The sequence below is a fragment of the Takifugu rubripes genome, chromosome 20 (assembly GCF_901000725.2).
Source record: "Takifugu rubripes chromosome 20, fTakRub1.2, whole genome shotgun sequence".
In the NCBI taxonomy this organism is placed as follows: domain Eukaryota; kingdom Metazoa; phylum Chordata; class Actinopteri; order Tetraodontiformes; family Tetraodontidae; genus Takifugu; species Takifugu rubripes.
The window spans coordinates 13,195,163-13,211,023 of NC_042304.1; the positions used below are offsets into that span (position 1 = coordinate 13,195,163).

At 46.5% G+C, this 15,861-nt stretch overlaps 2 protein-coding genes across 3 annotated transcripts; one reads left to right on the top strand and one right to left on the bottom strand.

Annotated features, from left to right (window-relative positions):
- Positions 1-1,048: 1,048 nt before the first annotated feature.
- On the bottom strand, positions 1,049-4,278 carry babam1 (BRISC and BRCA1 A complex member 1). Of its 2 annotated transcripts, none has more exons than XM_029828660.1 (9): positions 4,139-4,278; positions 3,388-3,836; positions 3,244-3,302; positions 3,054-3,174; positions 2,902-2,980; positions 2,786-2,810; positions 2,580-2,709; positions 2,391-2,474; positions 1,049-1,735 (listed from the first exon to the last, which is right to left on the bottom strand). In XM_029828660.1, the coding sequence occupies exons 2-9, from the start codon at positions 3,820-3,822 to the stop codon at positions 1,535-1,537; spliced, it is 1,134 nt and encodes a 377-aa protein (XP_029684520.1). In that variant the 5' UTR covers positions 3,823-3,836; positions 4,139-4,278; the 3' UTR covers positions 1,049-1,534. The 2 variants fall into 2 exon arrangements, with proteins under 2 accessions (XP_029684520.1, XP_003978106.1); XM_003978057.3 differs by having other exon boundaries at positions 2,391-2,477.
- A 337-nt stretch (positions 4,279-4,615) lies between these two features.
- On the top strand, positions 4,616-10,943 carry ushbp1 (Usher syndrome 1C binding protein 1). The gene is made up of 14 exons (XM_011619357.2): positions 4,616-4,857; positions 5,333-5,556; positions 5,692-5,828; positions 5,974-6,134; positions 6,389-6,547; positions 6,615-6,847; positions 7,175-7,315; positions 7,484-7,572; positions 7,738-7,873; positions 7,947-8,157; positions 8,225-8,383; positions 8,734-8,816; positions 9,377-9,499; positions 9,633-10,943. The coding sequence occupies exons 1-14, from the start codon at positions 4,852-4,854 to the stop codon at positions 9,793-9,795; spliced, it is 2,025 nt and encodes a 674-aa protein (XP_011617659.2). The 5' UTR covers positions 4,616-4,851; the 3' UTR covers positions 9,796-10,943.
- Positions 10,944-15,861: the final 4,918 nt, after the last annotated feature.

The following is a 15,861-nucleotide window of genomic DNA, read 5'->3' on the forward strand; positions in this document are numbered from 1 at the left end:
GGCGGTGGCGTGCGTGCGTGTGTGTGGGGGGATTTAGCGGACAAAAATACAATAACCACAGAAAAGATTCCAGCGTATCCTTTTTCCAGGAGCCGCTGCAGTGGAGGAGTGAAGGAGTGCAAACAATGGGGAGCTGTCATTCTTCAGGGATGAGGGAACAACAACGGTACACGCACGCTGGATCCCGCCCCAGCCCCCGCACTCATCCGCGGCGATGACGTCAGAGCCCGCTGGCTCTCCCGGGGAAGTGCGCGTGAAAGGGGAAAGGTCCTCTGAGCCTGGGGCTTTCCTGCCCCCCATTGTCTCCCTGACAACCTGTCCTCACCGGAAAATGAGGAGTAATTTATGAAGGTTATGTTCGAGGGATAGAACCGCAGCGGTCCAGAGTCCGGACAGGCAGTGCATCAAGTCCGGGACAAAAACAGGAAACCAAAAGGTTGAAAACTGAGATAAAAAACTCTCTTAAGATAATAGAGCAGACACTTTCAGGGCGATTAGAAGCTATCCATCTGCACCGCCGCAGTAATATTGATAACATGTGTCTGCCTGACTAGATGAGAGAGCTGCGGCCGCACAGATATGAATAATTATGGGATTCAAACCCATCAAAAAAGACCGAGCAGAAATGTTGCGCGGTAATGACGATGAGAATAAATCCTTAAGACGTCAAATTATTGTTGCCGTGGCGTTAAAAAGGTCTTGAGTGCAGCTAAAACCGGTATCACATAACCACAATTAAGGCTTTCGTTTAATTTACTAAGGTTCTTTCCTATATTTTTGGATGGTTTCCTATATTTCAAGTCAGGACATTTTAAATCATTACGTCCATTAATAACTGAGGGAGGTTTTTGAGCAATTAAGTTGAGGTCATCGATCAAATGTCTGAATTTAAGTACGTGGTTTTGTTTCACACTGATGAACTCAAACTCTTTTAAATCGAGTTACACACAGAAAAAGTGACATTTTACATTATTTAATAGCCTCTTGCTGATAAAACAGGGATTTTCCGCCACCTGCTGGTAAAAATCCCAAAACAACCGCAAGAGACTTGGACTTAAGCCTTTAATACAAGGGGATATTTTCAAAAAGCTCGTCTGTCCAGTGTTTTAAGAGCAGCTACACTGGCGGTTCAAGGGGCGCGTTTCTCTTCCACAATCTTTCAATCAACCGGTGCTACAGAGAAATGTCTCAAAAGTTCTACATTTATGTACATTCATCTGTGTGACATAAGAATGGAAAATGATTGAAAACAACAGTTTAAAATATAAAAAACACATTTCAGAAACAGACAAATGGGAGAGTATTGATTTGCTTTCACTCGGAAACACAGACAGAAATTAGAAAGAAGAAAAAAAACATTGAGAGATCCTTTAACGAAGCCCAGCCCTTCCCCAGTAGATTTACAACAAAACCATTCCATCATTTTTCACCTTAGAATATTTAATGATTTCTTTATGGAACTGAATTTACAGCAGCTCGACCCGAACAGTCTTATAAAATTATTGCTGTGAAGCAATTTGTGGAGAAGCCAGCTTCAGACAGTTGCCTCGATGTCCTGTGGGTCTTCTCCTTCCAACAGGCTGTACGACGCATGGCTCTGGAAAGGTCTCTGTAAAGGGTGAGCCAAAAGTTTGGCCATGCAGTTGTGCAGCTCGATAGCGGGTCCGCTCATGGAAACTTCAAAGCGATAGCACATTCCCTTAGAGTCAAGGTTGCAGAAAGAGAAGTCGTTTTCCTGGAGAGAGAAGACAAATCAGAGAACTGAAACCCTTTACTGATGCAGATTATTCCTCGATCGCGCATTTCCATTTTTAAATTAGATTAAAAGCAATGAATCGGTCCCCTAAATCTCAGTAAGAAATAGGACATTTCAATTTCATTACCGGTGACGGATACAGGTGTAACACCGCCCTCTTGTGGTTGAAAATGGATTTTCCAAAATATTTTTACCACATAAAATATTTTTACAACAAAAAATAGTAGTTGAATCGAAATTAAAATTTAGTTTTGCTAATTATTCTTATAAAATTAGTCATGACTCTAACTTTAAAATCATATTTTTCTGAAAGTACATTTTAGAGAAAGTTAAAATCCTGAGCCAACAAATATATAATTTACGTTATAAATCTCTTATTAGACCCACAGACATGGAAGGTCCCAGAGTTACCGCAGTAATGTATTTTTAACATAAGTATTAGCATTAAGATGCCAACAATACAATATATGTAAAATAGACAGTGTATTTGTAGTCCAAGCTTGGACATATTTTTTTAAAGTATGACTGCCAATAAAAACATGGGTTTTTGCAACAAAGATAAAGCAATAATTGACATAAACAGACTAAAACACCCATCCAAACTCCTACGCGACCCTTCAGCTGCTTCTCTCACCCTCCAGCTGGCTTCGTCCCCCTGCTCCTCCACACCGTTGTGTAAGTAGACAACGTCGAAGAAAAAGTAGGGAGACTGCAGCATCTTCTGTGGCACAAACGCAGAACGGTTTCAGAGCTTTGGTGAGAAACTAGAAGCGTAGTAAAATGTCAAATTTACACTGACGCGCCAGCAGTTTTCTTAACTTACACTCAACACCTCTGAGGGGTTGAACTGAAGCTGTCCCGCATGACGGCTATAGATGAGCACAGTCCGCACCACATACGGGGGAGGGATGGTCTGAACGTTCTCCATCAACGGCAGCTCGATCTTCTGACGGCTACAGACAACAGAGTGACATAATTCAGTCAACAATATTATGAGCGTAGCAGTGATTACAGTAAGACAGGACTTACATTACATTCAGAAGATCTTCCAGGTCTAGACAGGACGGTTAAGGCTCAAATCGAACAAGGAAATCCCCATGTATGATGTGCATCTGCTTTAGATGTGAAGGAGACTCAAAGGATACTGAAAGATTCACACACATTGGTCTCGAGGTCATAGAGGCAGCTGCACAGCTCCCTGGGGTCAGAAGTGAAGCCTGATAACTGAGACACACGCATACATACTTGAGATGAGAGGAGAGCGTGCACAGGTTGGTTGAGATGCTCCTCTACTCACCCAAAGTGCATCGTCGTTCACAACAACCAGGGCAAACTCGTGGCGCTTGTCAATCTTGTGTTTGGTTCTGACAAACATCTCAATCATCTTCTGGCATATGTTGAGGGCATTCGTTTTAGACCTAAACGTACAACCAAGTTAGCGCAAAATGCTAAAAATGCATCAGCTGATTTTCTTTTGTAAAGCTCACCCATTGAAGGACTCCAACTTTGGCAAAGACATCTCGTCAGAGAGGTCCAAACAGATGATCTGCCAACACCACAGAATTAAAAAAAAAAAAATGTAGGAAAAGAATGTCTTAAATTTTAGAGGACATATGGCAAAGCACACTGACCACTTTCTCTGGACAGTTGACGCGAGGGACTCTGAGCTGGTACTCTGTCTGGGGAGGCACCGGGGTGGGCAGTGTGGGCTGCTGCTGCGTGGGCTTTGATCGGTCTTTGGTTGCGGCTGCAGCAGCGGACAGAGGCACCGTGGGCCCGGCTGCAGCTGCAGCGGTCACCACCGCAGTAGGTGCTGCGGACTGGGCTGCAGCAGCGGACACTGTTGAGGTGGTGGAACTGGGAGTACTGTCACTGGTCGAAGCTTCACCTTCCCCCTCGACACGATTGCCCACAGCCGACTGGGATATGTTTGGATTCGTGTTTCCACCAAGGCTGCCGGTGCTGTTGCGACGGTCCTCAGCTCCCTCCGGGTTGGAACGTGTCCGAGGACGCAGCTCCACCAGATGTTCCTCTCCATCTGCTGGACCTGGTTCTGGCGTCTCCATGGATCCACAGGGTGCTAAGAAAATAATACCAACGTTTGAGTGCTCAGTTTTTTCACACATGACGACATTCGATAGATAAAACATATTTAAACTGTGTTTAATTTGTATTATTAAAAAATAAACAAATGAAATGGGCGACAGCCCCGAGATCTGTTCACTGCTTTTCACGCTCTGCAGCATTCATTGTTGTTGCTAACACAGGCTGTTGACGTTTGGCCACAGCGTTAGCATTAGCTAGCTTCCAGAGAAATTAGAGCACTGTAGACAAGTCGATACCTGTAAAATGTTTTATGGTTATACGTGCAAAATGACTTACATGACCGACTACTGCTGAACTTCTAAAATGCGACTGATGCGAAATTCATTTACATTTGCCAAGTATTTCAGCGATGAGGTAGCTGTAGCATTTAGTAGTCTAACCGAACAACTTCCTCACCGGAAGCACGTAATTCAGGAAGTACCGCTGCATTGTGGGTAATGAAGTACTATCGAATTGTTTTTAGTAGCATTAAAATCAATGCGCGATAAGTTCACATTTAGTATTTCGGTTATCTGCACATTTGTGTTTTTAGTGTTGTCTTAAATTTTTAATGTTATAATCAAATATGCACTTGCTTTAGTCTAACTAATGGAATTATTATTTTTATTTTTACTTTTTTGTATTATTACTACAAATCATATTATCATATTATTACGTATCAAATCATATTCTATGTTTTGCAGAGAGGCTAGCAGCTATCATTGCCTCCCTTTAAAAAGGAAGCTAAGTGTGACCAAAACAGGAAAGGACACAGTGACAGGCAATGGGTGGGGATGACTTTCTGAGTGTTTTCCACTTACTTCATTCAACGCGTGAAACACTGTTGGGCATCTATTTGCACAGCAGCCTGCACCAGTGACCTATTATTGGAAAATATCGAAACAGAACACACTGAAGAAAAAGCTATTCATTTTTCGGTCAGGTATTTAGCCGGTGAATAGCAGCTTTTGGAAGCAAATCCTTACTGTAGACGACCAAGGCCAAGAAGTATGGAGGTAAGTTGACAACGTTTTAATGTTTTCCTTGAAAGTCTTGTGCTACTTATAATTTTGAGCACTACAACACACGGAGAGGGTCCTTTCTACTATTATAAACATTTAAAACTCTTTTTAAAACTAACACCACACACAGTAACATTCCAGTTAGTATAATATAATAAAGTATAATATTTTATTTTTATAATTCCATATAATACCCAACAGTTTTACCCAACAGTCTTTGTACACAACAAAAGAAAATATTTACCGGACAGGAAGTTTGATCGCAGGATGTTTTAGTTTCCTCCTTTTCCTCCACCACTACAATAGCTGCTAAATAACAGTGCTAGTTCAAGAATCTATTTTTTGATTATGAGAACTTGTTAACAGATTTGTAATTAAGAATAGGCCTACATACTGTATGTTTATATGTTTTTGAGTCAAGTCACTCTGACCCTTTTATGCCATCTTAAACTGCGTCATATTTCTGCAGGATTTCCGGCTGGTGAGATGTGACAGTCTGGACGCTGGGTCGAGGTTTGACAGGGAGGCAATCACAGCAGTCGAACAAATGCCCTTTGACACGGAGGGATCTGACCCCACAGGAAACCTCGGCCCTTCGCCAGCAGAGCTGGCACAGTGTGAGGCTGAAATGGGCACGCTGCTCAGAATCATTGCCGAACTCAACAAGAAAATGGGCTCATTGAAGCCCCCGAGGTAATACGAGAGAGGCAAAGTCAAGTTTTAAATGGACTCATATTTTTATGTTATTGCTGAGCTAAGTTGCTTAAAAAACACAACTTTAAAAAAAAAATCACCTATTTTCTGTTATTGTTATTTTCTATTCCTAAGTGAAGTTGCAGATCTGAGATCACCAGGATCACCCAAGCCCCTGGTTCCAGACTTGCTGTCCCACAGGGTGGCCAGGAGCATCCCAGAAATAAACGCCTCTTCTGCAATTACGTCTAAGCCTCCACTGAGCAGCCGAGGTTGAGTAAAACGGACTTTAGAGTCTTATTTCCAATACTGAAAGACACTAATATGATCTTAAAATATAAGCCTGGAAAACAGTGGAAAACCAGCCCGTGTTCACTTAAAATCCACCTTCAGTGCAGTTACGTTTTCTGCCACCAGGGGGAGGTGTGGTGTGGTCCAAACTGCAGGAGGTGTTGGCTTCCGTGGAGGACTCCATCAGCTCTAAGAGGTCCTGGGCCGCTCCGATCACAGCATCTGACAGGCGTAAGCACCAACAACAGCTGAAGGCAGCTGAGGAGAGCTGGACCAAGGCTACACAGGTATTAAAACGGACCAAATTCTCACAATCCTTTCATTTCTTTCATCTATTATGACTGCAAATGTCAAAATGGTGCACTGTGACAGATCGACTCCTCCTACACTGTTACAACTTTCAGCTGCTTTTGAAACTAACATTTTCATAGGAGAGGGTGGAAATGAGTTTCAGCTATTGTAATAGGATAGTTGCATTGTATAGACGTCAGATCTTAAGACTCAGGTTGTCATTCTGATAATTCTGGATCGTGGGTTGCAGCTATTGGAGGACATGGAGAGAGAGTTTGGCATTTCATGCCCCTCTGGGCTGTCAACGGACCTCTATCAGGAGGACATTTTGGACCTGGAGACATGTGATTCTCAGGAGGAGCTTGAGAGATCGCAGAACATCGGTCTGAAGGAGGAGGAGAAGAACAAGGTGTGGAGAACTCTGTAAGACATCACCACATTTTAAGAGGACAGAATTTAATACGATTGCTTTCCAGGTTGTTGGGTACCACAAAGCCTGGAGGTCAGGCCGTCGATCTCCGTCTTACCGGTCTGGAGCTCTCAGTCCAGACTGGGCCTCTCCTCCTTTCCCTGGATCTCCTCTCCTGCACCGGAGAACATCCAGGTCAGAGGCACCTGTATCCCCGGGTGGGGACAGCTCCTCTCTGGGTTCAGGTAACTCCTGCAGCCCTCCGATCAGCCTGGACTGTGAGACAGAGCGACTAAACCGGTGAGTCTGAGGAGCTGGCCGTCAAATACTGGAATCACATTAGTCAAGTTTGTCAATATAACCCAAGTGTACAGCAACCTTTAGCCAGTTAAAACTGTCATAAACCTGTGCACAAATTACCTTGAAAAAATACATTTCCATCCTTGGTTGGTTCTTTATTCCAGGAGATAAATAAACCTGGATAAAAATAATCACGAATACTAACTGTAACATCATCATAATGACATCAGTGCAAGTTTATATTTGATTCGCTCAACGGGTCGACGAAGCTCAATATTATTGGGGAATATTCAATAAAATGGAGAAACTATAACAACGTTGTTTCAGGTACATTGAAAGACTGAAGTCCAAAAACGAAAGGCTGACTGCAGCTCTGGAGCGAAGGAGAGTCGAGTCGGAACAGATCAGCGTCACAGTGAGAAGACTCCAAGCTGACTGCTCGGCCCTGCAGACAGCTCTCCGCTACTGGTGCCCCCCACACACACACCCACACACACACACACACACACACACACACAGGCACACACGCACACACACACACACACATGCGACCCGTTTGCACACTAATGCCCCATCAGCAGTCTGACCGGTTGAATTTTGAGATGTAAACCAGGGTTTTGTCTTTATGTTTGGCAGTCTGGAGTGTGAGGAGACCTACAGCGAGCTGCTGTCACTGTGCGACGCCCAGAAACAGCGAAGCACCCCTCTGCACACACACTCGGCAGGTGTGAATCCTGTGTACAAGTATTAACCAAGTCCTCAGTGAAGTATTAGTGCTCATCTTAGAGGAAAAGACGTGTTTTCTGCTCCATTGTACAGTATTTATACGTAACATCTGAGAGAGAGTAGTATGGTTAGTATGTAAGTGTGGTTATTGCTCTTGCTGTCAGAGGCCGACGGTGACATGCAGCAGCACGACAGCTCAGCGAGTCCTCTGGGGAGGATGGAAACTGAGGAGATGTCCACCTCCTTCTCGACAGCAGGAGTTACCGAGGAGGCTGAAAGAAGGGGTCGCATGGGGCACAGGTGACATTCCAGTTAGACATCGTCAGGCACTCTGGTACGAGCCCAACACTTCTGTACTCATTCGATCCTGCAGCACACCTGAGCCCTTGGAGCGAGAGGCCACGCTCCGTCAGAGAATAGAGCTCCTGAAGAGGGACCGGGCGGCCATCTGTCTGCCCAAACCAAGTCCAGGGACCGAGGCAGAAATCGGGCTGAGAACTGGTCAGCAGGCGGGTGCGAGAGCCAGGGTGGCCGATGCAAAGAAGGAGAAAGCTTCGCTCTTCTACGAGCTGGTCGCTGTCAGGGTACGAGCTAATAAATCCTGGAAATCACTTAACATCCGCGTTGATGCTGTGTTAATTCATAATTCAGGATGAGATGTCTGACCTGAGAGCTTTAGTCCGCATCAAGGAGAAGGAGCTGAGGTGTCTGGAGTGGACTTTAATGGCCCACAAGGCCCAGGAGGCGACGGGCACACTTGTACCAGAAAGCCTCAGAGAGGAGCTGCAGGACTGCAAGAGTGAACAACAGGTACGATGGACTCCTGGAGTTTTCAAGGTGAAAGCGACGACAGGGAGCAAGACTTTGGTCTACTGTGGCAGAGCCGACTCATCTCTGGCTGTCCCACATGGGAAATCATGTTTCTATCAAAGCAGAATCCCTCCAGGATAAGGAGGATATTTTAGTTCTACAAGGTCTCCCGCTGGCCTGTCCTGCCGCTGCAGCAGCACAGATTCATCCAGCGGAGCGCCGCTGTCATCGTCCAATGACAAAAGGTCGCTTTCAGGAGCGACCGCTGCCCCGCCCGGGCGTCGCCGCGCACGAGCGCCTTAAACGGGGTTTTGTCCGTTAACCCTCTTAATCCTTGATCGTTTCTGCAGCGGCTTTGTGAGAAACTGGGGAGTGACGGGGACGTCGCGGGAGCCAGACCCATTCTGAAAGAACTGCAGGCCTTTCTGCAGAGGTGAGACCCCCCCCCCCGTCTCTGAGGTCAAAGGTCAAACAGATGTCTTACCCCTGCCGGGGTTGATTTTACCTCCACGCATGACAAACTGTTACAAGTTCACACAGAACACAAAATATATAGTCAGGCCATTTATCCATATCGCCCAGCAAAACCAGTCCAAGTTCCTTTTTCCATTGATTAAATTAATGCTTTACACACATACAAGACGAGAACAAAGTGCAGTTACCGACTTACAGCCGTCACCTGGAGCCACTTAAATGATTAAATAATATTTAAACGTGTTTATTAGCATTCTATTTTTATATGAGCATACGAATTTCTGTGATTTTAACTTGTTATTGATAATAGCATTCATTTATTCAACCAGGCTGTAGGTGGCGCAATAAAAACCCATCATTAGGTAAAGGCACGCAGAAGAAAGTGAATATTTAGAGAGTCTATCGTGGCTAAATAAAGATATGACTCAGCTGTATCCTAACATATTTATTCTTAGCATACGTCCATCTAAGCTAACGATGTGTTAGCCTGTTTCAGCCACTTAAATCCTCTGTTTCCAGGGAACAAGCCTTGAAGAAGAGGTTGGCTTTGGTCCAGGACTCACTGAACTCGGCTCTGTCCGACAGTAACCCCCCCAGGAGGGACAACGCAGAGCAGATCGCTCGACTCACACAAGCTCACAGGTAAACATCCGGAGAAGAGTGTGGAAACCAGCACACACGCTCCTGCCAACTGTCCCAGTTCCACATGTGTACAGCCGAGACCTGCTGCCGGAGAGCTCGGTAATTTCATCCTGCTGGGGCGTCTCTCTTCCAGTAAGGCCTTGAGTTCCTACCGGCAGATTCGGAGGAAGTACCGGGAGCAGGTGTGGCGGCTGGAGCAGAAAGTGGCGGCCATGACGGAGAGTCAGCAGCAGAAAGGGACAGCCAACCCTGCAGAGGAGTCCTCGGAGTGGCGGAGGGAGGAGACGGTTCTATGACATGTAGCCGACGAAAGAGACGTTTTTAATATTGCTTAATCAAACTAATCACCGACGTCATCTGACTCAAATGTACTCTGCAGCTAGTTTTAATCTTATGTAGTATTTTATATATTTTGTGCTTTAACAGTTATTTTCCTCAGCTGATGTCTCCTTATGTTACCTCGATCTGCTGTAGATCATCAGGCTTCCGATTGGTTAGCGGTTTTGGCCGCCTCCTAGATTTCCTGGATGATTTCATGCGCGTCGACTTTATTGTGGAGATACTTTTGTTTATATCAGCGCAGAAAAATGGGAGCTATCGCGGTTATTCGAGGCCGCTCTCGTCTCCTCCTGAAGGGCTAAACTACATGAAAAGTACGGCCAGAACCGCATTCTTGACCGCAATTACCAGTGAAATGATCAGAATTCCGAAGCTTAACTTGCCTAACGTGAGTCACGCATCACAAGACGCTGGCCCGTCCTTCAGAGAGCAGCTGTCATGCACTTATGAATTTGTAAGGCTGACTCGAGGGCTGACCCCAGCGAGGGGCGCGGGCCTGACCTCAAGTGCACACATGCCCCTTTTTTTTTCTCCATACAAGCTGACTTTTTGAAGCTGACGTGACAAAGATCTGACCCGGGGGGTCAAGGAGACAATGGCACATATGATGCGTGCACAAAAATGTTGGCCAGACTGTTTGTCTTCTTTGCTCTTTGCTAGTTCTTTTCATCTTTTTTTAAGCTCTGTTTTTGTTCTATTTTCACTGAGAAGCTGCAAACCCGTGTAGCCGTGATCTGCCATTTAAACGTCGGTCTTGAAATGCAGATCGGACGCATTAAAACCCGCCTATCGTGCAGAAATGCTGGAACACGTCCTCCTCTCTTGATTTAATTTCCTCTCCTTCGATCTCCAGTCTCTTCATCTCTCAATCACCTCCATCCCCTCTCACCCGTGCGGCCGACCTCGTGGCCTGACCCGCCCGAGCCGGTCAGCTGCAGCTGTGACCGGCGGTCAGGAGGTTAAGGCAAAGGTTGAGTGTCACGCCCACAGGGTCGCGTTGATGCCTGGCTGTTGTGTTAGCCCGTGAATGGAGGGTTCAGAGCGGCAGACGAGGTGGCGAGACCCTGACGCCCTGACTTTTGCCTGAGCTTGCCCTTTCCCGTGCAAAGGTCAGAGCACAGGGGCCGCTCTTGACACCCCCCCCCCCCACACACACACACACACACACATGTTCCTCGAGGTCACCATTGTGGCAATAGTCGCCACGAGGACAGATGAAACAATTATTGTTCAATTTGGCATCGGCTCGCTCGCAGATCCGCGTAAAGCTTCTGAGTTCATCAAAGGTTTTGTGGACGACACAATCTTCGTAACCCCGGAGTGACTCTTATATCAAAGAAACAGCCAAAAGTCACAAAAAAGGTCAGTTCCACCAGGGCGACTCGTGCCGAACTGGGACGCTGGAAGAGGAGCGACACAAAACACACCCACAACAAACTTTTATCACTTTTACCACAGCAACATTTCACACAACTGACCCAGTTATGGACGCAAATGTAACGGTAATTTGATTTAAGAAAACTGGGATTGTTTTGTGAAAATCCTCATTTGTTTTTACCTGAAGTCCTGAATCACAGCTTTAAAAAAAAAGGCATCTTAATTACCCAAAGAGATAAAACATTCTCAGTAAGCTGCGATGTACTTTTATTTTAAATTGTCCTGCAACGAAATCCTGCAAACAAAAACCAATCTGTATTTATTTTAGCATAAATAATTAGAATCATCGTGGAAAATGTAGTAAAGTAAAAGTGCAGAAGTGATCAGGAGAGATGACAAAAGCGAGAAAACTGGGTCTCGCCCCCCCCGGGTGGTGTTGGTTCAGCCCCATATTTACGGACACGTTTCCACCCCCCTCTGGAGCAGGCTGGGTGGAAGCCTGGTCAGGGAGTATTTTAGTGCCTGGGAAAAATACTTGAAGCATTATTAGTCAACAGGGGCTGTCAATCAGGGTGGGGGTGGGAGCAGTCGCACACACACATGCAGGAGGAGGGGGGGCAGTGACCCGGGGGTTTAAGGTCAACTCATTTGCTCCCTCCATCCCTCCCTCATTTTAATATTTCCCCTCTCTAAGCTGTATAAACTGCTCAGCTCCTGCCTCTCTTCTTCTCAGAACCATTAGCTCACCTGTCACCTTCTTTATCTCATCGCCACGGTGACCTGACACCTCCCTCCTGAGCTTTGTGCTCTGGTCGGCCCCGGGGAGGGGCGCCAAAGAGATTTGACCTCAATCAAACGGGCGACCACATCCGCTTTGTGCTCGCGCCCACTCCGATAATGCCTGACAACAGGCGTCCTCGCCATGGCGAAGACCAGGGACGTCTCAGTGTTGATGTTAACCCTGCGTCAGGCCTCTCAAAGAACCCCCTCGACCCGGGTCGCTGTCGTCAAGGCGTCCAGAACACGAGGAGCTAAAAGGGTCAACTGGTTTGTGAACATTAGATTACAGCAATAAGGTGTTTAGGGAGGAAAGGTGGCCACGGGAGGGGCCTCATCCTAATCCCATTAAAGCATTTGAGTCGTCTTCGCTCAGCTAATCAGGTTAATTTTCCTGTCCTCCTAAGCAACTTAATTGACCTCTACGGCGTGTGGCCAATAGCAGAGGGCACTATCGGGGAGCAGCAGATTGAGATTTACCGGAGACTGAAGCTGGTTTTCAGCGCGCTGGAGCGTGTTGTGGCTGCAGAGAGCGTTAGCTTTTAATACCCTGTCTAAAAATCCATCTTTTAAACCCGCCGGCCGGCCCCCGCCGGTGGCAACTCCTAATCCGATGGAGAAAATATGGAGCAGCGAGGGAATGAATCGCTGATTTAGCATTTCTTTTGGCAGATTACCGTTTCCAAACCGTGGCCCCAAACACAACTGAAGCGTGTGAAGCAGGAAGTACAACAGCGGCCTGCGGATGAGCACCAGGAAATTTAGAGAATTTAAATACTAATGAGGACAAAGGTTGAGTGAATTCAAGGGTTTGTTTCCAGACTCGGTGTATCTTATTTTGACCGCGGACTCATGGGAACCGACGCTGGAGCGAGTGTGCTAACGTTGGGTTGACATCTTGGTTCACCAAAGACAACACAGGCCATTAGAATAACAACAAAAGAGCACCAAGAGGGAAGTTTCCCACCAACTCCAGGAGGTCGTGGGGGGGGGGGGGGCAGATATTGATTGGACGCCGCACATTTCTCCAGAGTCACCCGGCAGATGCTTTTCTTTGACAGGTTCTGTTTTTAAATTGCTCCATCATTGGCCCCGGGAATGTGTGTGTGTGTGTGTGTGTGTGTGTGTGCGCGCGTGTGTGTGTGTGTGTGTGTGTGTTAGGGGACTAATGAGGAAGGAGCTGCGGAGTCATGTGCTTCTGTCCACCGCTTCTCTTGCAAGTTAAAACTTAAGCCCAGTTTCTGAATCGCCAAATTTTCCTTCATCGATACAAATACTTTGTTTTGTCCTCACAGAACAAACAAACTGGCACAACTGCAGAAAAACACACAAATGTTCTTTGCTTTAAATGTCAAAAAGGGTAAGTCATTGACCTACCTTACCACGAAACTGCTGAGCCCCAGGTGTGTGTGTGTGTGTGTGTGCGTGTGTGTGTGTGTATTGTGCCCTTTGAACTGCAGGTCAAGAATGCAGCAGCTCTCAGTGTGAAGTCGACTGCTGTGGATTCTCAACAAGCACACACACATCCTCGTATTTCTATCCTTGTAGACATAAGACATTACCCAGCTCTCTACACTAACCCAAACCATCCCAACTAACTCCCAAACTCTAACCTAAACCCACTCCTAACCCTCGAACAGGCCTTTGAAGTGGGGACCAGCCAAAATGCTCTCACTATAAAAATGATTGAAGGCTGAAATTTGATACCAAAATTTCGTGAACAAAACAAGGAGGCACACACACACACACACACTTTACCTGTCCCTGTTCACCTCACTGTGTCTTAATATTTACTGTACCATAGGTGTATGCTGACCTACTGACCTCTGACCCTGCTGACCCTCTCAATTCTACCGGCAGTTTATTATAATTAATATAATTAATGTATTTCTCTGCCTATTCTCTCCTCTACCTGTCCTCCCCCTTCTCCTCCCTCTCTACCCAGCCCCCCCATCAGCAGGAGGGTCCCCCTACATGAGCCTGGTCCTGCTCAAGGTTTCTTCCTGTTAAAGGGGAGGTTTTCCATGCCACCGTTGCTTGTTGGGGGTCAGGCCCTGGGATTCTGGAAAGCGCCCAGAAACAATTTTGATTGTAACAGACGCTGTATAAATAAAGATTGATTGATTATTGAATAAATCTACAACAATATTAACAACAATAATAAATCACAGGTGATGCTGCAGACTTCATACCTGCTACATGTTCTATATGTTTGTCTCTCTTTCGTCCCACAGCCCTGTAGCAGCGGCAGCGGCAGCGGCAGCTTAGCTTGGCCCCTGATTACTGTTAAACCAAACAAAAGGCCAATCCAAGCACAATGAGTCTCGCTGTGACGGATGTGGGTTAAAGTTACCTTATGGTCACGACCAAAAGACCAAACGGGAGCAAAACAAGTCCCGGCTCTTGCAGACAGGGAGACATTTTTTAGAGAAACGACCAGGCCAACACACGCTTTGTCAGTCTGGAGGGACGTTTCTGTGATGCACGTTGATCCAGGCAACCGGGCTTCTTTTTGGTCTGTTTGGAGGCTGTTATTGGAGACCTTTGTCTGCCAGCGCTTGCTGTTTATTTTGTCCTCCCTCTTCGACGTGGAGACCTTCAAATTACGAGTGTTGGTATGAAAGACAAAACAGGCCAGGAATTCCACGGGAGCAGAGTCGGTTGCCAAGGCGATGGAAGACTTACGCAGCACCAGTTTGTTTCCTAACGGAGAAGATGCAACCGTGGGCGACAGACGCAGCAAAGATCATTTCAGGCTAACGTGTCGAACAAATGCTCTGATGACTGCGTTCCTCCCACGTTAGCCAAATGTTGTCGCACAGGCAAACACAACACTGCACCTCCGTTTAGCTCCGCCTCCTCTCAGAATACCTGGCGTCAGGCCACTTCCCGTCCCCGGTCACGATGTTTGTGGCCTGTCAGCCGAGGCCGGACCCACAATAAAACGCCTTTCACGTCGTCTTTCTTCTTAGAGAACTTTCAGCCTGATTGGTGACATTTTTCCTTGGTCATTTTTCCCTCCCGTGTTAAAATGATGATGCGTTTAGTGGCTGTAAATGGACAGATTACAGCGGCCGGTTCAAGGACGGGGGTCGCTCAATGGACTGGTTAAAGTGGGAGACTGGTTTTAATGGGAGGGAGAGAAGAGGCTCTTACTGGAGATGCAGTAGGTGAAGTGACATTTGAAGAGGGCTTGAAGGGGAATGACCGGCGGCAATGGGCGGTGAACTCATGTGAAAGTTTACATCCCACACAGAATTCCACCCACGTGCGCTGACCTCCGTAACCCGACTGTGTTTGTGCCTCCGCTGCAGCATCCTCGTCAGCAGCGATGGAATGTGACTGGATCCGCATTCGCCGAACACCTCGGCTGCACGTTTGGAGTCATTTCTTTACTGTTCAAGATGCCCCATTTTCATTTCCTGGTTATATTTCTAACAAATTCCTGTAATAGGAGGCAATGCTCCACGCACAACCCCGGGGCAGGGAGGTAGAATAGGCCGAATGAGCTACGTCCAAGGTCCGATCGGGTCATTTCTGTAAAAGAGCCAATAAATAATCAGATTACACCAGCCAGTTTAATCAGGTGGTTGAGCTGAAGAGTCTATTTGAAGCACGCTGGCAGCCAGTTCAGAGACGGGAGAGGACGAGATGTGATCAAAAGCACATTAATATCTGAATATTAACCAGGCTTCTCTTTGTTTTTACACAGTATTGACTGTGACCTGTTGGATCTACATCAGGTTTGCATTTTTTTCCCTTTGCTCACCTTTAGTTTTAACCTGGTCAAAGTCATTTCCTGTGTTTCCTGTGTGGCCAAAGCTGGACCGCGGCGGCGGCACGACATGCAAACAAAGACGGCGGCGTGC